This window comes from Polyergus mexicanus, unplaced genomic scaffold, assembly GCF_030449975.1.
Source record: "Polyergus mexicanus isolate NDT 795.1 unplaced genomic scaffold, iyPolMexi1.0 SCAF_5, whole genome shotgun sequence".
Taxonomy (NCBI): Eukaryota; Metazoa; Arthropoda; class Insecta; order Hymenoptera; family Formicidae; genus Polyergus; species Polyergus mexicanus.
This window is the reverse complement of record NW_027223325.1, coordinates 5,646,920-5,672,648: the sequence shown is the minus strand read 5'-3', so window position 1 is coordinate 5,672,648 and position 25,729 is coordinate 5,646,920. Positions and strand designations below refer to the sequence as shown.

The window sequence follows — 25,729 nt, the reverse complement described above, 5'->3', positions numbered from 1 at the left end:
TATTTATATAATTCTTGGAATTCTTGTAATGAGTTAAAATCTATGTGATTTATATGGATGTAATTAACAGTTGTAGGTAAAAATTTATTGATATCCATTTTATTCTTGGGATCTGTGGTTTTTGAAATTAATATTAGCTAAAAATTATATATTTATTGCAATGCAGATAATGTTGGTCCATTATCATTTGAAATCGTTGGGCCAATATCTACAATTTAGACAGTCGACATATGCCCAATATTGGGTCAATGTTTTTGTCCGATCGGATCATTTTTCAATTGTTGGTATAATATTGGCTAAATGCAAAATCCAACATTTCACCAACCATTGGCCATCAGTAAACCAGTGTGACGCCGCCAACATTGGTCCATTGTTATTTCGGAACGTTGGGCCGATATAATAAACGTTGGGCAATCAACATAGATCCAATATAAGACCAATGTTTATGTGCTGCTCGGGTATATCACTGGCATCAGAGACAGAAGAAGAAACCCCATCATCTTCTACATTAATATCACGCCTGTAATTGCAAGTATCATTTATAATATCTGAAAAAGAGCTATAACATTCAGTAATTGATGGACCAAGAGCATTTTGAATGTCACGATCATTGGACTCTGTAATGGCAGTTTTGCATTTTAAACGATATTGTAAGCGTAAATTTTGTCTAATTTCGTACATAATTCTACTTCGTTGCCTTATGGATAACCTGTACAACGATTTTGGCGACATAGCTGATTTTAATTTTGTTTTCATATTTACGTGTTTTCTCGACGATATTGCTGCAAGCGACGTAATCTCTGCTGAATATCCTACAATATCACACTCTAATCTTCTCAATATTCTTCGTTCACTATCGTTCGTTGCTACACACTGTACACCACTTACTACTGCAACGACTGAATTAAGAATGATCGAGGCTCACATCCTGCATAATAACAGTAAGACTACGACCAATCACGAACTCGAATATCATGGCGCAGCCTATCCGAGAATATCTTTTTGGCGGGATCGAAAACGTATGGCGGACATTATACCGCCAAAATGATTTTCGGGTAAGCTGCGCCATGTTGCTCTAGTGTTGCTTCGTAAGCGCCAATTATGATACATTTTGTATATAATTTCTCTCTCTTTTTCAGGTTTTTCGCTTTTTTTTCTTCAACGAGCGAATATACATCCATCTCATTTCAAGATCTCAGACAGCACATAATATTTATATATATAATAAATATTTATAAATATTTTTTACTATTTCTTTTTTGAAATATTATATAAATAATATTTTATACATATTTTGTATACGTATTAAAAGAAGAAATCATAAAAACTTTATTCGATATATTTTATTTAAATATAGGTTAAATATTTTATATAATATTTATATGGTAAGGAAAAAAAATATTTATAGTAATTATTTTGTAAATATTTATCAATATTTTTATAATAATTTTTATGATATTAATGATAAATTTTTATGATCTGTTAAATCTAAGATCACAAAATATTTATAAAATATTCAAATAATTATTGTAAATATTTTGTACATATTTTATAAATATTGTGTACTGTCTGGAATATGAGTAATGTTAAAATTTGTACTTATTCTACTTATTATATTGACGTATAATTCGATTTATTTGTAAATACTATAATGTACGAAGAGATAAAAAATGCGCAATATATTTTAACATTTTATTGCGACGTATTCTTAATTACATTTTATATAATAAAATGTATTATAATATATTATATATATACTATATATCTTTTATAATATGTATTATATTTATTTTATATATTTATTTTACATTTTACTTTATTTTTTGTATATATATTTAATCCGTTTTAATAGTAAACGCAAAATTTATATTGGTTATTGTAAATTAATAATATAAATATTAATAACTTTTATATTACGCATATAAAAATATTGTATTAAATAAAATGTCTTTGACATGTGCATATGCGGGTGATTTCTTAGTACGTAATTCATATTCTAATTTATTTGTATTTGCCTTCGTTTATATCCACATTTAATAATCCACGATGTATACGTTATGTAATTCACAGATGCTGAAGAAGGTTCGAAATATTGAACCGAAACGTTCATTTGAATAAAAAAAGTAAAAAAAGCAATCATTCAGAAAATTCGCGCATTACCTACCGCGTCAGGCTCATAATTGGTCAGTTTTTCCTATATTATGTATATTTATTATTAGAGCCTTCTATTATATAGTATAAATAAAATTAGATTTCTTACCCAATAAACATCAGATGACTTTTTGGAGGACTTAGAACTCATCTTTTTTAAGAGCTCTTTAAGATTTTCTTAAAGCTGTCAAATTGACATCTTTTTGATGCTTTGCATGCAAAAGATAACTTTCAGAGCACCTTTGAAAGATGACTTTTTGAGTATATCAAAAAGAGCTCTTTAAAGACATCTTTTGTAAATTATCTGCAAGAAAACTCTATAAGACATCAATTAGAGAACTTTTGTTAGTTAATAAACGCAGTTCCCCGCGCTCATTGTGTGCGTCGTGCAGATGCTTCAGTCATTTTATTTATAACTGTTAAATAATGAACATTGCTCTATATGTGCATGAAATTTATGAATATTTTGGTAAGTATAATTAATTTTTTACTAAATTATTTATTAATGCATCATTATATGATGTATACAATTATATTGATGCATTCTAACCTGTACACCTGTAAACTTAATTAATTTCTATAATTTCTTTTATAATTTATTAAGCATTTTTTATAAATTTATATACTATAATTAATCTGCAGTTGACGTTTGAAGTTCAAATCAGTAAAGGATTGCTAGTACAAAAGGCGTCAAGAACAAAAATCTCTCAGTCATCAAGCAGCAAGCGTATGTATGTAACTGATTGTCAAGTGAATTCGATTGTAATTATCCACATCGAAAGGAAGGACATCGAAATTTTGAAAAACTTCAAAAATAGGGATTAAATTTTTTTTCTAATTTCTTTCTAAAATTTTCTATAATTGCGGCAAAGGATCGTGCTATCTGGGAAGTATATTTATTCATTTAACTATCCATATGTTTTTATTAATAAATAAATTATAAACCTAAAGTTTTAATTAAGTAGCAGACTTTATTATTTTCAAAATGTCGGAGAGGAAACCATATCTAGAACTTTCAGATAAGCAAAAAAAAAGACGTCTTGATAAAGCTTTTGAAAATAGTATAAATAAATTACTTTATGTAAATAAAAATAAATTATCAAATATCGTATTAGAATCAGTAGCAGTAGCTTCAAATAGTGATCCTCAAACAGATTCATCTCATGTTTCTTGTTTTGATAATCTTCAGTCATCTAGCAATTATTGCAGTAATTTAGTTTCAGAGAATGGAACCAATTTTGTAAATGATGTGCACATTCCTGAGGGTAGTGAGAATCTTGATAATTATTCTTTTAATAATGATGATTTCAACTATGTTAATGATGATTTAGATAGCGATTTTTCGTATGTTGATTCTGATGTCTCAGATAATGGGTTAGAACATTTTGATTTATGTAATGACAATGTAGAGCCAGATTTTAGAATAGATAATGCGGACAAAGAATCAGATTTAAGAGGTTTTTTATATCATTGGGCTATAACATACCAAATTAGACAGAATGCTCTTACTAGTTTGCTTCATGGCTTAAAAAAATATGGACATGATGATCTGCCTTTTTTTTTTTGTTACGAAGGGGGAAATGCTTTTACGCATACCCCGCCCCGATGGGGAATCGAGGCGGGGTTATGTGGGACTCCCCCCGACCTGACGGTCGAGGGACTACCCACTAAAACCCCCTCCGGGTTGTCCATCCCTGGCTTTATCGGGGACCTCTCCGGAAACTGGCATCTGCACTACTTCAGAGAGGCCCCCTGCCAGTAGTCACGGATGACAACCGTCCTGCTGGAGAGGAAATATTTCCTCCCCAGAGTCCCCATTCTTATATGGGGACATCCTCCCTACGGCACCCTGCTGGAGGGGGAGGAGGACTAGGAGGAAGAAAACCTTCCACCTCCATATCCTCCGTCCCTCCGCCCCCCATGGTGCCATCCCCCGTAGTCGGATGGGGATCCGCCGCCTCCGTCGCGGCGGATGGGTCAGTCTCCTGCGGCTGGCCCAGGGTCCCTTGCGACGCACTGGTCCCCCCCCTCCTTTCCCTCGCGGCGCGGGGAGGGGCACAACCCCTTGCCCCCACGCAATGATCTGACGGCCTCCCCAGGTCCGCACAAACGGGACAACTGGGGGCCTTCGCCGGACACCTCGATGCGGGGTGTCCGGGTGTGCCACACCTGTAGCACAACCCGGACCGATCCCGACCCTCCGTGCAGTGCTGCCTGACGTGGCCGATCGCCAGGCAGCGGTAGCAGCGCAGGGGGCGGGCGCGAAGCACCTCCACCTGTGCCCATGCCCACCCCACGCGCACCCTCCCGGCAGCCGCCACCCTCCTTACGAGGGCAACGGGTGCCCGAACCCACACGGTCCCCGGGCCGGACGCGGGCCTCCGGATCCGAAGACCCCCGCCCGTCGGCCCCCCGAGGGCCGTGAGGGCCCGCCTAACTTCCTCCAGGGTAACCGAGCTGTCCAGCCCTCTAAGTCGCATCTCCGCAAACTTAGAGGGCCGGGCAACCCGGACCCCTGTCCCCTCCAAGACCCCCCTGAGGCTTTCCGCGAGCCTGTCCGCGAGCTCGTCGGACGTGGGGGGTTCAGGGTCCTCCTCTCGGACCCTCGCCGGTCTGGGAACCTCGATGAGGGTCCCCCCATTCGCGGCGCTCCTCACGCGAGTGTCGGCGATGCCCAGTCCCGAGAGGTCGATGCACTCCCGGGCCCTGGCCATCGCCGCCCCGACGGTAAGCCCCGCACCCTCCGGCGCCGACAGCAAAACCGCTGCCGGCCCCGGAGGCCGGGGCCTCCGTCCCTTCGCCCTCCCCGCTTGCGCGGGAGGAGGCGCCGCAGGCGGCGCTTGCTGGGCCCGGTCGGGAATAGCGGGAGGGGCCGCAGCCATCCTCCCACCTCCCCTCCGGGATCCGCCCCTCTCGGGCTGCTGGGCCCGGTCGGGTAAGCGGGGGGGGCCGGAGCCCCTCCCCCACCCCCTTTCCGGAACTTGGCCTTCTGCGGCCGCTGGGCCGGGGGGGGGGCTTAGCGGGGGGGGGGCGCAGCCTCCACCCCACCGCCCCGCCCGGACTTGCCGCCGGTCCCTCCTCCGCCCCCGATCCGCCCGAGCGCGGACATGAGGCGTTCCTCAACGCCTCTTAGGCCCTCGGCCAGAAGGGCCTCCACCTGAGCCACCGAGAGGGGCCCCGAATGCTCCCCCGTTCCCCCCTCCTCCATATCCATCCTCATCCCCCCGCCATACCGGGGGGAAGTAGGGATGGAGGCCCCCGGGGAGTCCCCGAGGGTCCTGCGGGCCTTACCGCGCGCAGAAACCCCCAGGACTGACTCCGCGGAGCCCTCCTTATCCCCTCGGGTAGGGGTCCCCGGGGGAGGGGAGCCCGCCGCCGCGAAGGCCCCTTTCGGGACCCCCCCCGCGGACCCCCCCCAACGGGGAGACCCTCCCGACGCCCCCACCGTCGTCGCCCCCCAAGGGCCGCAAGGTCCTGAGGACCTTCGACGGGGGACTCCTCCCGTCCGGGGGGGTTGCCTCAGGGCGTGGCACCTGGCCCCCCCTCAGAATCGCGACCTCCTCCCTCAACGCCGCGATCTCGCTCTCGCAGGCGGACAATCTCCTCCTCAGCCACTCGTTGGCCGAACGGAGGAGGCCCACCTGCGAGTCCTCGCCGGTCCCGGTCCGGCTAAGGAGCTCCGCGCAGTACGCCTTCACCCTGACCGCCGTGAGGCGCATGCCGCGCTTAAAAGTCCCCTTGAGGTTACTGGAGACAGACACCATTCGCTCCAGCTCCCCAAGGGACTCGCGCGCTCTCCTCTCGATCTCCGCCGCCGTGAGGTCCCGGGCCTGCTCGGCCACCTCGTGCTCCGAAGGCAGCGAGCGGGTGCCTTGGGTCTCCGGGGGAACGAACCCAACCTGCAGGGAGCGCTCCTCCTCGAGAACCCTCAGCTCCCGCTCCTTTGCCGCCGCGAGGCGCTCTATCGCCTCCGCCCTACCGACGTATTCACCCGTCGTCGGTGGGCGTCCTCTCTTCCTCCTGGCCAAGGCGGCCAACTCCATGTCCTCGGACCGAACCGGACAGACACTGCGGCTCCTCACGTCCGTGCCAAGGTCCAGGCTCGAGCTCGATGGAGTCCTCGTCCTGAGCCTTTCCACCTCGGTGGTCCTCCTGGTCACCCGCCGGGCTTCCGCCTCCTGCCTCCGCGCGGCCCTCGAGGGAGTACCCACCCTGGAGCCCCCGGATGCACCCCCGGCACTCGCCCCACGTTCTTCGGGGGGAATCCACCTTCCCTTGCGGGTGTAGTACTCGGCGAGGAACCCTCTGAGTAACCGACTCTCCCCGCTGTCATCCTCCGGAGTGGCTATCTCGTCGGCGTACTTGAGGTACTCATCGGCTGTCGAGTTGCCGATCTCGGAATCTCCTAAGTACCTCGGCAGCCGATCCAATACGACCACCGGGGATCTCCTCGTCTTCCTCTTCTCGCCGCTCGGTGGTTTAGCGGCCTCTGTTTCTAGGGATGGGGGTATCCCTTCCTGCGGGATATCCTCCACCTCCATCTCCATCGCGCTCCCAACGTCCACCTCGGCGGTAGTCCGTTCCCCGGCCGTGCCCGTCGGCAACACGGCCGGTAGCCCATCGTCGGATGACGACCTAGGAGTGGCTGGGACGATACCACTCCTCTGCCGTTCCAAGGTACCCGAACCCTTGGCGTTCGCTCTCTTCTTTGTGGACATTTCATCTGTAACAAAGAATTGGTTTGATTTCGGGGTTTCCTTCCCCTAGGACGGTTGGCTCCACCACGCCTAACGAGCCCGTCCTGCCCGACTTTTTTCAAGAGGTGTGCTCCTCCTTTGGCTGGCTCTTAGATCCCTTCCACTTCTCGCACAGGGCGGGAAGCTTCAGGGGAGCCCTCCCACCACGTCAAGGTGGCCAGCCGTCGAGAGGGATGATCTGCCTAGCGATGCAAGAATTCTTTTGTAGACTCAAAAAAAAACTACAGTTTCTTCTGTTGGATCAGGTTTGTATTCCCATTACGGCTTGAAAAAAGGATTACTCGCTCAGTTGAATTGTTTTGATCCAAAAGACATCGCTCTACATCTAAATATTGATGGTTTGCCCCTTTCGAAAAATTCTCCGAGCCAAGTATGGCCAATTCTTGTAAAAATAGTGAATTATCCTTATGCTACTTGTGATCCATTTGCAATAGGTATTTTTCATGGCAATCGTAAACCAGAAGATGTAAATTTATTTTTAGAGCCTACAATTATAGAGTATTTAGAATTAAGTAATACTGGCTTTATTTTTAATAATCAACGGTATAGGATCTTCATTAAGTTGTTCGCTGCAGATACGGTTGCAAGGAATCAGATTTTGTGTTTTCCTCCACATAATAGTAGGTGTGGTAAATGTATACAAGTAGGCAAAATAGTATAACATAGACGGGTCTTTTTGAAAAATGATTCATCTTTAAGAACTGATAATAATTTTAGGATAGATGTTCCGAATCAGTATAAAAATTTATTATCTCCTCTTGAAGGTATCGGAATGAGTTTAACAAATCAAGTTCCTTTCGATCCAATGCATTTGCTTGATGAAGGAGTAGGAAAGAAACATCTTAAACTTTTGTTAAACCTATATGGTAATAGCAATGTAGATGCTTTGAAAAGAATCAAAAATATAAATGATCAATATGTTTCTTTTAAAGAATGGGTACCATGCGAATTCGTACGAAAAACACGTACTTTAAATGAGATAGATAGACTCAAAGCAACTGAATTGCGAATGGCTATTTTGTATATAACACCAGTTGTATTTCAAAGTACCATATCCAATGAATTAATGCTTCACTTCAATGTATTAAATTGTGCATTACGTATACTATATGATGCAAATGAGTGCATAAAAAACAATCAATATGCAAAAGATTTATTGATTTATTATGTAGATTGTATGAAAAATTTTTACGGAGAGCAGCATATAGTTTACAATGTGCACAATTTAATCCATCTTCCTGATGATGTTTTGCGATTTGGATCATTAGATGGTTTTAGTGTGATAGATTTTGAAAATCATTTACAAGTTATAAAAAAATTAGTCAGGAAAGGATCGTATGTTTTAACTCAGATTATAAATAGGATAAATGAGAAATCACAACTTAAGACTAATGTCAAACATCATTATATTTCTGAAGGTCGTTCAATTTTAAAACAAAGTATCGTCCAACAACTTCTTGAAGGCTATACAAGACCTCATAGGGCTATTGAATTTTCTAATTTTGTTTTGATAATCGCAAAACCAAATAATTGTTATCTCAGAGATGGAAGCGTCATTGTAATTAGAAATATCTGTTTTTCTAATGAAAGACCAGTCATTCTTGGGAATAAGTATAATGATTGTGTTAGTATCGATAACTATCCAATAGATTCTCGTTTATTAAATATATGCAAAGTAAAGTCTCTCTCTAATGAACTTCAAGTATGGCCTGTTGAAACTATTTCTAAAAAAGGATTTCGAATTTTCTCGCGTGGATACATTTATATTTTTCCTTTTCTTCATTGTAAATCTTAAATTTTTTTATTAATAATTTAAATATTCCACATTGTGTCTCATAAATAAAGTATGTGTTATATATAATAGATACAATACTCACACGCGCCAATTACAAATTAATTGAGTATTTAATGAGATTTTTTTTAATTTTAAAGAAAATCATTAAACGTTATCAATTATTAAAAAATATATTTATAAAGATAAATATAAATAATATAAATATAAATATTTTGTTGGTAGACAAATTTCCTTAAAAAAAATTATTTTTTTTATATTTTAAATCTTAATAATTTCGCACAGTTTACCAGGTATATAAATATGAAACCGGAATTTTTGTATAGAAAATATACGTTTATTGTATGAAAATGATAAAAAATATTTTATTCGAAATATTGCCCATTGCTAGCTATACATTTTTCCCATCTCTCTGACAATTTGTGGATGCCACGCCAAAAAAACTGTTCCTTTTTTGAGGCAAACCAGTCGAGCCATTTTCGTACATTTTCGTAAGAAGTGAAGTGCTGCTCAGCAAGTGCGTGTCCTATCGATGCAAATAAGTAGTAATCGGATGGAGCCAAGTCTGGTGAGTAAGCCGCATGCGAAAGTATTTCCCAACTAAACACCTCAATCGTTTCCTTGCCCGGTTTTGCTGTGTGATGGTGCATTATCATGAAGCAAAATCACTTTGTGTTGCCTTTTTTGATATTTTGGTCGTTTTTCACGCAAAGCTTGATTCAAATCGACCATTTGTTGTCGGTAGCGTTCAGTATTAACGGTTTCGCCAGGTTTTAGCAGCTCATAATAGATCACACCCTTCTGATCCCAGCAAACACAGAGCATTGTCTTCCGTCCATAGCGATTTGGCCTTGCAGTCGAAGTCGATGGTTCGCCTGGAGTTACCCATGATCTTTTACGCTTAGGATTCTCGAAATATATCCACTTTTCATCGCCAGTCACAATTCGATGGAGAAATGACTTTCTTTTGTACCTGGCGAGCAGCATTTCGTAAGGGCTCGTTCCCACTGAGCGCGTCTCGCGTCGCGTCATGCGTCGCGTTACAAGATAGCCAATGAAAACGTCTGTTTTATTGCATCATCTCCGACGCGACCTTCTTGCGCGACGCGTCGGTTTGGTTCGTTTGGTTGCTCGACATTCTCGCGTTTGCCATTGTTGGTCACCATGTCCACCGATACAGAACTGACATTTGTAAGTGATATGATAATGATATGCAACAGCATAGTGCTTGGCATAGAAAATAATTGTTTTTCGGATTCTCATTCACTATCTAAAAAGTATCACAATCGATGCAACTGTATTGCAATTATTTCTTATTTGAAGTTCAATACTGATCATCCATTACTGTGACCATTAAACACTATTTTCCTTGTTTCAGTTCTGCGATAAATGTGATGCAGTTTTAGAAGGCAGTGTAGCTGCCCTAGCACATTACAAGATTTGTACTGTGCACGAGCAAGAGAGTGAGGAAGAATGCTTGTACATTCCAGGGACCTCACAACAGTACGCCAGAAATGAAGCGTTTGGAAATAAACCCTTAAGCCCTGTCAAAGTAGATGACAAAGAATTGCTCATCAGTGAGGTCTTTTGCAGAGAGCCTTTGTGGAATTCATTAATTCCGTATGCTGAAAGGAGTTTCAAAATAACGTCAGCGTTGTGGGTTGAAGTTGACATCGCTTTAGATAGATACAAATCTTTACAAACTAAATATAGTATATATGTCTATATTTAGGTTTTTAATATCACTGTTCAGGTGTACACAATGGATCGAGTCAGAAAATCTTCAAATCATTAAGAGATCGCTATGTCAGACTGCTTGCTGAAGAAAAAACTCCAAGCGCAGTGGCAGTGGCGCAGGAAGCAAAGTTGATTGGAAGTACTTCACACAGCTCGATTTCCTTCGTCCCAATGTCGAATACAGACCGTAAGTTCAAGTTTTAACGTTCCAATTTTGGAGGAACAGCACATACACTTATACATCCTAAGATGATTTCTACATTTGTTTTTCCAACTTTTGGGAACATCCAATAAACAAATCTTTCTCTATAGAAAAAAACGAGAGATGTCCATACACTAAATACATTTCCCAATTATAGGACGACAAGCAACCTCCCGAAGAATAAACGTTCCATCACAGACGTGAAAGCTTCGGTAACGAACGCCGGTAACGAACGTTCTTTTGCACAAAAAAAAAACAAGAGTGCCGAACCTATGAAATCTCTGACAGAGAACTTCGAAGCTTTTTGCAGAAAGCATTTCGAACCTCCGGTACCCAACCGTATTAGATCTTTCATTATGTACTTAGAGACTGAAATGAGAGCACTCCCAGATCAGATAGTGACGAGGTTGATACGAAATTTTATGGAGTCATTGATGAAGGCACAGGATGATGCATATGGCAAATAGGAAAACAACAGTACTCTACTCGAATGAATTGAAAAAAAAGAAATTCTATTTATATCGCTTTTGTTTGTCAATCGTAATTTTTGTTGTCAATGATGAAATTCTTTTTAATGTGCAGGTTTTCGCTACAAAATAATTTAATTTAATTATTTTAACTTTTTAATTTTTTGTTTTCAAATAATTTTTGTTTAATAGCCAAAAACACATGTTTAGATTTTATATCGACCGCTTTTTTAGTTTCTTTCTAAAGTAGCACTCTATTAGATTTTTTTAAGGAACCTCAGGCTGTGGATATGCGTAATGAGATTACACTTATAAGATAGTTGTGATAAACTGCGTTAATTAATATAAAATTTTAATAAATATATGTTTGGATATATATTCGATTCTTGTTTTATTTATTATACTTCCCATTGCCAGAGTACAGCTCCTTCGTTTATAAAATATTCAGCAAATTTGTCTCGGATCTCACCTGCTCGTCTTGAATGGTTGTTTGGACCGGCAGCTTGATAATGTTGAATTGCACCTGTTAGTGGTATGTTATCTTGCCACACATTTGTCACCTCTGTACCATGACGATTCGTACAATTAGCAAAGTTGGCGTCACAATAATGATCCCTCATCATCATGAAATTGTGAAGACAAATGGTAGCTTGTACAATTGCTTCGGTCGTAGCCAGCGACCATTTTCAACAACTCTTCGTGCTCTGGACAATCTGTAGTTGAATATTCGCTTTTCTGGAGTTATATTCCGCCCTGGGTATGGCCTCATAGTGAATGAGTTCAGCTGAAAAGCTTCGTCTGCCACTGTAACGAATGGAAGTGGGTGGGTGTGCGCTGGATCAATAAGTGATGGAGGAGGCAGGTCCATTAGACCTTCACTGAATCGACGACCGATTTCAGAGTTTTTAAAAATATCCCCGTCACTGTAGCGATCTTGAGCTCCTATATCCACCATCAGGAATTTATAATCGCTTGATACTAAAGCCATTAGCACGATACTGTGTTGTCCTTTGTAGTTATAAAACGATGATCCCGAATTCACTAGAGCCTACAATATAAAAATATGAAGATTATAATTTTTTTAAAAATATTTGTAAATGCTTTAACGCCTTTTACGAAAACGAAGTTTCCGATATGAAGACGCAAAGGAATTACTTCGAATACTGTTCGAAGGTAATGCTTCGACACCAATAGTAGCTATATTGTCTATGATAAAAATAATTTACCGTGATTACAACATGCTTTCCGTCCAATGCACCAACACAGTGTGGAAAGTTCCAACGTAGTGCGAATTCGTTGTGAACTTGTAACCAATTTTCCTGAGAAGGCGTAAAGAATTCTTGCTGCATATTATCCCATATCGCTATACATATGTCTCTCGAATTATTTGAGATGTAGTAGATATCCCAACCCTGAAAGCCAAAGGCATGGACTTGAGGGAATTTCCAGTAGCCAAATATCTGAAAAATTTCAGAGTGGTTCTCGTATTCATTTTATTAATGGGTAAACCCTTTTACAAATTATGGGTCTGTTTTTTATAGCTGAACTGACTGCACTAGTTCAGAGTTTATCTTTTTCTCTCCATATAGAAAGGAGAAAGATAAACTCTGAACTAGTGCAACCAATTCAGCTATAAAGAACAGACTATGTATCAGCAACATTTTTATTTGCAAATATCATTAATAATAATTATACTAATAATAAAGGAACTCAGGCATTCATAACTGAAAAGCTAACATAAGTATTTCATAGCTTACCGAACTGTCATCGATAATCGAGCTTCTGCACATATTGGCTCCCGACAATTTGTTGTTTGTCGCGTAAGCTTTGATCCAACCAAAGAAAGAATCTCTTCAAAAGTTTGTGGTGTCATCCTCATGAAATTGAAGTAGGTTTCATGATCAAATAAGCGCAGCTCCTGTATTAAATGTTCCCAATTTCCATGACTTCTTCTACTTTGAAGAATGGGACGCATCCAGAATCTGCGAAATCTTCTGTTTTTCCCTTCGGCAAGTTTTATTTGGTGGTAGAACAGCATCATGTCCATAATCTTCTCTCGCCAATTCTGTCGGTGGACTTCCATAATTCTACAAATACAAACCCAACAAATGACATAAAAATAAAAATAAACAACAGATTGACTTGCCAGTGATATAATTAGTAATGGAGAAAAAAGTAACTTTAAAAATTTTGATAATAACATAATTTCATACATACATACTATACTCACTCTGTTTCAATCGTATGTCTCCGATATTTAATACACTGTTTTAGGTCATATACTGTTTTACAGAAAACAGATAATCAGATTCGTACTATATTTTAATTTAAAGGTTATGTTCACATTTATTGCAACCAATAACCTGGCGAACTAGTACATTCTGCGCATGCGTTGATTTGCCGCGACGCGTTCAGTGTGAATAACAAAAAACGCCATGTCTTGAACTGTCGTCGCGTCGCGTCGTGACGCGACGCGAGACGCGCTCAGTGGGAACGAGCCCATAGAGCAGACGTGGCTGACTGGGAATATTAAATTATAAACTCTAAAATTATATTTATCAGAATTTGAAAAAATCAAATTGTAATATTGTTAACTTTTATTAAATTTGAATAAAGTTTTGTGCCTTTATATAGAAAAATTAGTTTTCTACATAAAAATCTCTTTATCTGCAACTGTTACATTATTCATAAAGTTTTATTGTTAATAATAAAATATAAAATTCATGTTTAAATTAGCTGAAAACAGATCAAGATCATGGAAACAGCAATTATTCAAAGAGATGCAGCAGGGAACTACATCATGGATAAAAATGGAAACGTTACTTGTATTTCTGAAGGTACTAAAGTTATTTAATATATCTTATAATGATCTAATTAAAAATCAATAAAAATTAAAATTTATATATATTACTTCTATTTTTTAGGAGGGCTAGAATTTCAAATCTGTTACGCAGATATTAATTTTACTGGCGAGTTGTTGTGCCTCCGGAGAGGCACGGTAGTTGGGATCGTTTGCCGGAAGGAATTTGGGAATTCGGGCTCCGCCTGAGAACTTCACTGTTTTTATTTGTTTAAAGATTGACACCTTTTCAGTTAAATAAATATATTAATATCTATTTTATTTGTGACTTGATTACAATGTTCCCGCACTTTCGCTCGCGTCGCGTATCGCGATAACGGATATCTTAACGTGCGCGTGTCTAGAATCGAGTTTCGGTCTCGAGACTCGCCTCTCGCTTCTTCGTATATATTTCTGCCGACTGCGTGGCTATTCAATATTATAATAATTATTGATACTCGTTTTGACACTCGCGGTTGTTAAAGATATTGCTCGCGTAAAGGAATAAAGATTGCCCGCGTAATATTAATTAATGATCAAGACTGCCCGCCGTTCGTTAGCGGTTGGTCTTTTTATTAACTCCCTTTGGCTACCCGGGAGGGGGTCGTTTAGCGACAAGGCTGTGTGTCGTGTCGCTTGATTTTGGCAATATCCGGATGCAAGTTAAGAAGTTCTAAGTAGAACTTCTTTGCTTGCACTTTCGCAATTTCTTTATTCCTTTTTATTTCGCTTTTAAGTAGGACTTCTACGTTGCATTTTCGCAATGTCCTTCTTCCGCTTGCCCTGATTTCCGCGTTTTCGCAATGAAATGATTGCACGGTCGCTCGGGCTTAGCGCGTGGCTCGCGTTGTCAGCGTTTTGTTCGGTCAACGCTCGTAACGTGATCTGTATTCGCGTTACACGTTGGGCAATCATATAAAATAACATGTATTTAGAATAATATATTTAATAATTCGTGTATAGCCTGTTCGGGCTATAACAGAGTCATTAACTTGCACCGTCAACAACAAGTCAATATTTATTCCATTAAATGATAATAATAATCAAATAGAAAATCAAGGAGGTAATTATGAAGAAAATGTTATACAAGAAAATACTGAAAATAGAGAAGACATTTTTTCATGGTCAGATGCAAGCACAAAATTATTTTTATATTTGTATAAAGAAAAAGAAAATTTATTAATAAAAAGAAAAATTAGAAACAAAAAAACATTATGGCACAAATAGCTGAAGAAATGAATATGCAAGGCTATAATGTAACAAATACACAAGTGGAGAATAAATTTAAATCATTAGAAAAATTCTACAAAAATATGATCACAAATAATAAAAAAACAGGTAGAAATCGAACATCATGTCCATATGAAACGTAAGTATTTTCATATTTTGATTGATAAAGGATTAATATAATCTATTTACATTCACACATTAGGATTTTTTGTAATATAAAATACATTATTACAGAGAATTGACAGATCTAATTGGAAAGAAACATAATATTGAACCTCTAGTTGTAACAGGAAGTAAAGGCACAATATTGAGAACTGAAAAAGCTACACCTATGTAAGTTTTGTTTTAGTAAGTTATTTTTTAAATAAGTTTTATATTAAATAATTACTAAATTGTTTACTAAAAATTTATATAAAGAATGCATATATATATATATATATATAAGATATTTCTCTGTACAAATAGTATCATTTACCATACAAATTGTATAAATGTGTATACACATTAAAGTTTGTATGGTGAACGTTACAATTTATATGTAGAGAAATGTCTTCTATATGCATTTTGTAACTATTAGAATTAATATACCCTAGAACTAATAGAATTAATAAATCCTAATTAATAATTAATAAACTATCTAATTATCTACGTAACTATAATTATACCTATGTAATACGAACAATATGTGTATTACATATCATACTAATATATCATACTAATAACATTGCAAAAATGAGTAAATAAATAATTAAGTTTTATACTAAGTCATAAATATATATACATTAAAATTTTATATTATGAATATATAAATAATATTTATAAATATTATTATAGATTCACTTGTGAAATAGAAAATACACAAAATCAAACAGAAGTTAACGCATCGACCAGTCAAAATTTACCAATATTTGAAGAACCAGGAACAACAAATGAAGAACTATCAGCATCAACAACAATGTCTAATAAGCAAGACGCATCTGTTCAAGAACAGCAACATGAAATTAATGTACGAATATTACTATTTTATTTTGATCAGTAAATATAATAATATATTAGATAATAATTAATAACAATAATATTAATATAACATATACATATACATATATATATATATATATATATATATATATATATATATATTGTTGCCTGTATATATATATATATATATATATATATATATATATATATACAGGCAAAATTCCAAGACAAAAATTGCAAGAGGCAAATGGGCATGACAGCATGAATTATACAAACTTGTCAAGAAAGTATAAAACAACTTACAGATCGTATTCAAGAAGAACGGCTTAATAAAATTGAAAGAGATAAACAAGTATTAGAAGAATATAAACAAATGACACAAATGTATCAAACACATTTGCATAAAATAGAAGAGCAATTAACAATTGCTAATAAGATAAGAGAAGAAAGAAATAATTTATTTAAAGCTTCTTTTAAAGATAAAATTTGACTGATAGTTTTAAAGTTTTATGTTTTGTTATTTAGTATATCTTTTAATGTAAAATATAATATTTTTTTTGTTTTGTTTAATATTATCTTAATATAATATTAAAGACTGTATAATGTAAGACTGTTTATCATATAATGATAAAAATATAATACTGTTTTTTTGTTTTTGACATTATTCTAGTATATATTGGATGATTGCATAAGTTCGTGCCCGATTTTCATAGATGGCATTAAGTTACTGCATGGCGGAGTTCTATTGTTTTCGTGTGGTAATTGTTGCTTACACCGAATAGATGACGTTGTCTTATGTCAATTTAGCGTTAGATATTGTTCAGATAAGTCCATTTGTGCATAAGAGAAATCATTAAAAATGGAGAACGAAAAGGTGCATTTGCGGCATGTAATGCTATATGAATTTCGGAAAGGCGTGAGTGTTGGGATTGCACAAAAAAATATTCAAAGCGTTTATTTGGACCACGTTCCTGCTCTCCGAACAGTCAAAAAGTGGTTTGGCAGATTTCGAAATGGTGATTTCAACATGGAAAATCAACCCCGCTCTGGACGGCCTTCTGGCATTGATGATGACATTGTGCATGCCTTAGTGGAAAGAAACCCAAGGATTACAACTAAGGATATTGTTGAGAGGTTGAACATCGATAATTCAACCGCTTTTCGTCATTTAAAAAAGCTTGGATACATTTCCAAGTTTGATACGTGGTTGCCGCTGAAAGGAATAAGCTAAACCGCATGACTGTGGCTCTTTCTCTTCTCGAGCGTAACAAAAAAGAGCCTTTTTTAGATCGAATGGTAACAGGCGATGAAAAGTGGATTCTCTACAAAAACATACAGCGAAAGAGGACATGGAAAACAGCAGCTGAAGGAGCAGAATCCGTAGCAAAGGCTGGCTTGCATCCGATGAAGGTGTTGCTGTGTGTTTGGTGGGATCGCAAGGGAATTATTTACTTTGAGCTGCTCCGACGCGGCGAAACAATCACGGCGGACAAGTACTGTGAGCAACTAACTAGACTCGCTGCAGCTATTCGAGAAAAACGTCCGATTTTGGCCAATCGAAAAGGCGTCATCTTCCACCACGACAATGCTAGGCCACACGTCGCTCAACAGACGCTGCGAAAACTGCAGGAGTTGCAATGAGAAATTCTGCAGTACCCGCCATATTCTCCAGATATTGCGCCTTCAGATTTTTATCTGTTCCGGTCTTTGCAGAATAGTTTAAATGGCAAGAATCTCAATTCCGAGGAAGCTGTCGAAAACCACCTTACAAACTTTTTTCAAGAAAAACCAAGTTCTTTCTTCAAAAATGGAATCGACAAGCTTATAGATCGTTGGAAAACCATTGTAGAAAAGAATGGAGACTACATAATTGATTAATAAAAGTGTTATCTCTAAAATATAATCTATTGAAGTTTATATTTAAATCGGGCACGAACTTATGCAATCACCCAACATAACATAATATAATAAAATACTCTTTATTCTACGTTTTGTTATATTATTTTATTTTTATCAAGTAGCCAATAAATTACATATTTGTTGACGAATATGCGCTCCTGTTATGTCACTCTCATATTCTCTTGCATTATCGATTATTTCAATTTGTCTGTTTTGTAATTCGATTTCAGGATATTCATCATCTAACTGTTGTTCAAAGTATTCTAATTCTTGTAAATTAGCTATATTATGCAATACACAACATGCGTGTATGACCATTCGTACTATATCTCGCAATTCAAAATGATATAATTGACGAAATCTTTGCTTGAGACATCCAAATGCATTTTCGATAATAACTCTGCATGAATTTAATTTCTGGTTGAACATCCTTTGTGCACGTGTCAAATGTCCATTATCTTTATATGGAACAATCAGTTGTTTCAAACAAGGATAAGCACTATCGCCTAAGAAATAATAATTATCTGAAAAGTATTATAATATAATATTAAGAAACCAAGTTTTGTTATATGAAGTTTGGTACAAATCATTTTTTCTGACATTATTTACTTTCACTTTACCTCCACAAAGTTCATGTAGATCATTACGTATTGTTGAATTTCGAAAAACTGTTGCATCATGAACAGAACCTGGATATTCAATAAATACATCTATAAATTTCATATTATGATTAACTGTTCCTTGCATATGAATAGAATAATATTGTTTCCGATTAATATAAGAATCGGGATCTTCCATTGTCTATTCTAATGTGAGAACCATCAATAGCACCTGAAAGCGATATATCCAAGTAGCAATAGTAGTTATATTGACGTCAAGTGTATGTCAATTAACGTCAAAATGATTATTTTTGTTACCTGCGTAACAAAAGTAATTTAAATATATATATATATATATGTGTGTGTGTGTGTGTGTGTGTCTGGGTGTACACACCCACGTATTTATATTTACCAATTATACCAGGAAATCCTTTTTCTTGTAGATAAAAATTTGCAGTTTCTTCTCTTTCACGTTGAGATAGATATTTAATAATATTAGGTGCTAACAATAAAATAAAATCTGTTACTCTTGTAATTACAAAATATAATGCACTTATTGATATGCCAAATCTGCTACATCTCCGTAAGATCCAGTTTGATGACCAACAAACCATAAGTAACATAAAATGTGTTTTTCGGCAGTTATTTTTCTATTTTCTACACGATCTGAAAACACATGTATAAAATATTCATTAATTGTAAATATTATTTTCAGTTTTGTTTCCTTATTTCAATAAAAATATTTTTTCAGTTTTGTTTCCTTATTTCAATAAAAATAATACATACCCTGTATAGAAGTAAATATTTCCGACAATCTGAATCGATCTATTAAATCATATGCTACTGCCCTCGATAGTCGAAAATGCATGATGAAATCTATATTAGTGTAATTATGGACTATATTTTCTATATAATTATTTATTTTAACATGTTCAATTCTTTGCATTATTCCAAAAATTGGATGTAATAAACGTAATTCGTCAAAATCTAAAAAAAATTAAGTAGGTTATATTAGGTTAGATTAAATATCTAAAACATTTTAATTTTTTTGACAATATGTATAATAATAAATTGAACATAATATACAAATATATTAATTACCATCATCATCATCATCTAAAATAAGTGCAAATGGTGGCACTATATTTATAATTTCTTCATCAGAAGAGTCCAATAATTCGTGCAAGATCAAGTGATGCGCCATGTTGATTAATGCACTGAAACGTTCTTTATCTTCTTCTTCTTCTTTTTTGGTTGAATGGCTCCGGGCCTGACCACACTGGCCCACACGGCCAAGTCGAAAAATGTTGGAGACAGTAATGCTGTAGAGATTGGATCAAATTATGACTTCAGATGTTGAGGTTACATTTCTTGAAGAAGGTTGCAAGGCATGAGATGATTCCTGCAGAAGGTGTTGAAAGAAGCTTGAAGATATCAAGAGGAGGAGGCTTCTTGGTTTTTTCCTCTAATTTTTTAAGCAGGTGAGGCCTGTGATTTTGGTAAAGAGGACAAAACCATAGAGTGTGGTCTATGTCCTGTGATGGGTGTGCACAGTCGCATGCAGGCGAAGATGTGATGTGACAGCGAAATAGACTGGCCTGGAGATTGTAGTGATTGCTTCTAATGCGGCAAGCCGTGACAATTTCTTCCCGTTCGAGGCCGAGCTTTATAAACCAGGGACGGGGAAGGAAGGAAGGGTTTAGATTAAAATAATGCTTGCCTTTTAAATTAGCTTGTGCAATTAGAGTACGGTTAGAAGAAGAGATGTAGTGAATGCGAGCCAAGGAGTAAAAATCACTATGTGGTATGAGTTCCGAGACAAGTTCACCCGTGCGGATGGCTCTTTTGGCAAGAAGGTCAGCTGTTTCATTCCCTAGTATTCCTGAGTGGCTGGGGATCCAGATAATAGAGATATTGTAGTTTGAGAGATAGGTCTGAGTCTCTCTTTAATTTCGAAAATTAGATAGTTAAGGTCTCTCAGGGGTTTTACCAAAAGCAAGATTTCGACAAGGCTTCGGGAGTCGGTGAAAATAGAAGAGTTCGTTATTTTGTATTGTAGAATGTAGTCGAGACATTTGAGTAGAGCAAGGGTCTCCCTTGTGAAAATTGAGGCGTATCCGTCAATTCTATATTGGCGACTGGTATGTGGAGAGTGGGAGTAAAAGGCAAGGCCGACATAGTCCTGGGAGTCAGTTTTGGAGGCGTCTGTGAAGAAGCACTTCCTTTCGTGAATGAGATGATTGTAGGTGGCCATGAATATTAATTGCGGGAAGGGAGCCTGCTTGATTTCTTCGACGATTGCCGGAGGAGTGATATGAATGTCTGCTGTGAAGAAAGTGGTTTCAAAGTCGTGATTGTACACGGGTAATTGGTCGAAAGAAGCGATTTTAGATTTGTAGGGTTTAAGTTTGAGGAATGTTCTGTATAGGATGAAGTTGGTCGAAATATCGAACTTGTTGTTTATGAGGCTAATTTGGAGGTCAAAGAGCTTGTCAATAACCAAGTTGTCGTTAGAAGCAAAACTTTCAAGTAAAAATTTATAAGCCTAGATAGATGAGTCTGAATCTAAGGGGGCCAATACCGAATTCTGCAAGTAGCACGTTCGAAGGGGTTGTTTGCCTTAATCCGAGACACAAACGGATAGCCTGCCTTTGAATTTTTTCTAATTTTTCCAAGTGAGTGAAATTATTGGAACGAATGTATGGAAAGCTGTATTCAATTGAGCCTCTGATCAAAGCTTTGTAAATGTTGAGAAGTAACCCGGGGTTGGCTCCGCACCAGACACCTCGCAATGATTTAAAAATGTTTAAAAGCTTGGTGCATTTTTTAGAGAGAAATTCCATATGTAGGTTGCCGTGAAGTTTAAAGTCAAGAATGATACCCAAATATCTTTGGGATGTAGATGATGTGATTACCGAGTCCTGAAGGTTAATTGAGTAGGAGAGAGGACTTTTTTTTCGTCTGGAGAAAACCATTAGAGCTGATTTGGTGGGCGAGATCGCGAATTCTTTAGAGACCAGGTGAGCTGCAAGCTTGTTGGCTGCTTGTTATAGGGTCTGTAAAGATCGGTCGATATTTGAGGACCTGGCAAAAATAACTATGTCATCGGCGAATTGTAGGATTTCGCATTTATTGTTGAGAATTGATTGGCATTTTGAGATGTAGATGTTAAAGAGAAGAGGGCTTAAAATTGAGCCTTGGGAGACTCCCCTATAGGAAAATAAGGTGTTGGAAATTTCTCCATTGATCACAAATTGTAATTTCCTCATGTGAATGAGGTTATATATAAATTGGCACAGTTTGGTAGGGACACCGAGTTCGATTACGTCTTCTATAAGGATGTTAGGAACAACGTTGTCAAAAGCTCCGACAATGTCGAGAAACAAGCAGGCTGTAGGTTGATTGAGGGCAAATGTCTGTATAAATATCAGTGAGCAGAGCACTGAGATTGTCGTGGCAGGATTTTCTTTTTCTGAAGCCAAATTATCTTGATGGTAGAATCTTGTTTTTTTCCACCCACCATTCGAGGCGAGAATGAATAAGTTTCTCCGTTAATTTAAGAAGGCAGGAAGTGAGGGAAATTGGTCGAAATTTTCCCGGGGAATTTTTTGGAATTAGAAATACAATGGATTGTTGCCAAGAGTCAGGAAATTTCCCTCTTCAAATATATTATTTAGAATGTCTAACAGAATTGGAGGGTATTGGTCCGGCAAAAGGGAGATCATTCTGTAATCGATTCGATCCGATCCTGGAGAGGATTTTGTTTTGAGGCTTTTGATATGACTGATAAGTTCGGAGATAGTGAAAGGTTTATCGATACAGAATTAGGAAAATCTTCAGGGGAAAAGTATTGTTTGCAGAGGGCGGAGGGAGGACAGAGAGCTGAAATTAAGGTTTTTATACCTTCAGGAATCTCGAAATTAGAAGAATTTTGAAAGGAAGGCAAGCCCAGATGCCTGGATTTAAACCTTTTAATCATCTTCCATAAGTGCTGTATAGGGGTGTGGTCATTTAAGGTACTACAAAAATTTCTCCATCCTTTTCTCTTTGCTGATCGCAGAGTGCGTTTGGCTATTGCTTCCGATTTTTTCATGTTTAGGTAATTGGAGAAGGAGGGGTTACTTCTATATAATTTAAGAGTTTTTTTGCGGTTAGATGAGGCTGTTTCGCATTCGTCGTCACACCACGGAGCGGGGAGAGTGGAGCGCTTGGGAAGGGGTGGAGGAGGTTTTCGGTGGTTGGAGTTTTGGGAGCGGGAATGATTGGGAACTTGCTCTAAGATGTGTGTAATAAATTTTTCGTATGTTTCTATGGAGGAGGAAGAGGTGGAGGTAGCATCTATTAGAGAGGAAAAGTTTTGAATGAGATTTGAAGTGAATTGAATTTGATCAGACTTTTTCATCTTGATTTTGTGGGAAAAGAAGATACGTCTTTTGACTTTATAGTTTACTGAAATGGAAATGGGGAAATGATCGCTAAAGTAGAGGTCAGAGAGAACTTTCGATTCGCACAAACAGTATAGTGCAGGAGACGCAAAAGATAAGTCGATGACGGACTTGGCCTGATTAGGACGAGTAAGGAAGGTGGGGGAGCCGTCATTAAAACAGATGAAGGAATGATCTACTGTTGAGGTCAACAGGGCCGCGCCCTGTTAGAACCCCATTCCGTGTTGTGACTGTTAAAATCACTGATTAGGAGCGAAAAGAGTGGGAATTGGCAAAATTGAACAAATCATTCCATTCTGAGGCACGAAGGGGGGATTGGGGAAATCTGTAAATTGAGGTGATTTGGAAGAATTGATTTCCGATTGGAATGATTAAGGATTGGAGTAGGTGAGATAGGCCGCCAACTCACTTTTACAATGAGAGCGAGAGAGATGGATAGAGAGATAGAAAAGGATGGAGATATGAGTTAGAACAGTTCGTAGACGACTGAGGGGGAAAGTGCGGACAGGGGGGAGAGGAGGAGGGGGGGTACGTAGAGCGAGGGGGGTCGGGGGAGCGCGTGACGTCACGGGAGGGAGCGGGTACGAATCGCTAAGATTGCCCGTGAGATGGCGCTCGGCTCGATTGGGGGTCGCGCTTACCGACTCGCCCTACGTACTCCCCCCCTCCTCTCCCCCTGTCCGCACTTTCCCCCTCGGTCGTCTACAAACTGTTCTAACTCATATCTCCATCCTTTTCTATCTCTCTATCCATCTCTCTCGCTCTCATGAAAGTAAGTTAGCGCCGGCCTATCTAGACGCCCAACAAAATCGCTAAGATCGCCCGGGAGATGACGCTCGACTCGATCGAGGTTGCGGTTTCTCCCGGCGCGATTTGACCTTGGCGCGAGTCGACCTTGACGCGACTCGTCTTTAAGAAGGCGACGGCGATCTCTCGCGCCGTTTCTAGCGCGCGATCCGCTATCACGATTCTTTAAGGACGCGCGTCGCTTCTAGCGCGCGATCCGCGAGCGGACGCCGGGTATTCGGCGTCGTGGGAGATGGAGAGAGGAACGGTTAGCGGCGATACGAGCGCGCTTATCGCTCGAGCGAGATGGCGAATCGTTGAAAGGTCGTGGAATAAAGAGAGATCGTTTTTCACACGAGAGGAAGAGCGTTTTTATTGTTTCCTTTTACATATTTTTAATATATTAATAATGTGATAATACGAGTACGCGAATAAGCGTTTCACGATTCTCCGAAGAGCAGAGCCTGCAGCTCGCAATCGACGATATCGTTGCGGTCGAAGTTCTCGTTATCGCGTATCATCGCGGGAATAAGCGCCGAATCGTGAGCGCCTGCCGCGATATCGAGAAAACGAGTCAGCTTGTTATCCACATGCGCGATTAAACCGCTTAAAGATGTAACGATGCGGTTAACACAAAGTTCCAGATTTAATATAGTTAGAACGGTGCTCTTCGATACAGCCAGACGAACCTTGGGTGTTTCGAGACGGCGTATTCGGAGATTGTTGAATTTATCGAATCGCAGCGTTAACTGTTCGATATATATCGGCGCCGGGGGACGCGCCTCATCGCGCTCGTCGGAGCGAAAATATGATAGAAGCGTAGATCGTAGATCGAGCAGTTCCTTTCACATATCCAGCGTTAGCGAGATCTCCTTGCCATGGCAATCTCCAAGGACGATCTCCACAAAAGAGGGTCGACTAACGTTAACGCTGACTTCGAGATGTTTGTACGCAGTTTTGGTCAATGGGTAGCGTCTTCCTAAGATCCGCGTCGCGTCTAGGCGTTCGATCGCGATTTCGTCTGAAAATGGATACGGGCGATAAGAGAAACGATGCTAGCGGATTATTAGTTCGAATAAACGTTTAATAGTCTTACCCATTGTCCTGTTTAGCTCTTTTAGCATATCCCGCGCTATCCTCGCCATCTCGCTCGGTTAGCTTCGATCGATTGTCGAATGAGTGCTGCTGTTGCGGTGGCCCACCCATTGTCGCGTACATTATCGCTCGTTTTTTTTCGTTCGTAGGCTTCGGCGTTCTCCGTCGAGAATGAAGCGCTTAACTGATGGATGGTCTTTATATACTCGCGTAGAGATTGCTTCTTCCTCTTTCGCGCGCGGCCTCTCTTATATTCTATTTTTTAAAAATGACGGCAGAGTCGCTCTAGTCGTCCTCCTCGTCGATTCTCTTTCTCTCGATCGCGTCGCTGAGATGATAAACGCGACTGAGGAGATCGCGCAATTGTCTTAGCAGCCCATCCGTAGGACACTTGAGCGCGTGTAGATCGAAAGGACCCGCCAAAGTTACGATATTCGTAAATTCGTTAAAGGCGTAAAACTGACATTTGGCGAAGAAATATAGATTGCCGTCGATATATCGAAAGGCTGACGTTATCGCGGGCGGTATTCCGGGAAATATATCTTTTAATGGAGTGTGTCTAATAACTATCATGCGGCGCTCGTCGATCTCCGCTACCTTGTCGTCGTCGTAGATCGCGTAAATTCGTCCCGTGTGCGTGTTTATCGCAGCGTTAATCTTAACATTTCGAGGAAGTCCGATATCGTGGAGATATCTCGGCCAACCCGATTTTAGCTTAAGGCTGGGATATTCCGCGAATAGCGCGAGATCGC

General features: G+C 39.4%; 1 protein-coding gene and 3 pseudogenes across 1 annotated transcript; 2 read left to right on the top strand and 2 right to left on the bottom strand.

Moving 5' to 3' along the window:
* The first annotated feature begins 7,062 nt into the window (after positions 1 to 7,062).
* On the top strand, positions 7,063 to 9,605 carry LOC138933330 (uncharacterized; annotated as a pseudogene).
* Positions 9,606 to 9,826: 221 nt separating this feature from the next.
* Positions 9,827 to 11,435, top strand: LOC138933180 (uncharacterized). Its single transcript, XM_070295728.1, has 4 exons — positions 9,827 to 9,891; positions 10,079 to 10,382; positions 10,454 to 10,624; positions 10,797 to 11,435. Exons 1-4 carry the CDS (start codon positions 9,865 to 9,867, stop codon positions 10,841 to 10,843), a joined length of 549 nt encoding a protein of 182 aa, XP_070151829.1. The 5' UTR covers positions 9,827 to 9,864; the 3' UTR covers positions 10,844 to 11,435.
* A 55-nt stretch (positions 11,436 to 11,490) lies between these two features.
* Positions 11,491 to 13,444, bottom strand: LOC138933179 (uncharacterized; annotated as a pseudogene).
* A 4,722-nt stretch (positions 13,445 to 18,166) lies between these two features.
* Positions 18,167 to 19,855, bottom strand: LOC138933329 (putative nuclease HARBI1; annotated as a pseudogene).
* Positions 19,856 to 25,729: the final 5,874 nt, after the last annotated feature.

Coding starts and splice junctions, on each gene's coding strand:
- LOC138933180 (XM_070295728.1), top strand. CDS start 9,865: ATGTCCACCGATACAGAACTGACATTT. Junction 10,383..10,453: donor TGAAGTTGACATCGCTTTAG/ATAGATACAAAT, acceptor ATCACTGTTCAG/GTGTACACAATGGATCGAGT. Junction 10,625..10,796: donor CCCAATGTCGAATACAGACC/GTAAGTTCAAGT, acceptor TCCCAATTATAG/GACGACAAGCAACCTCCCGA.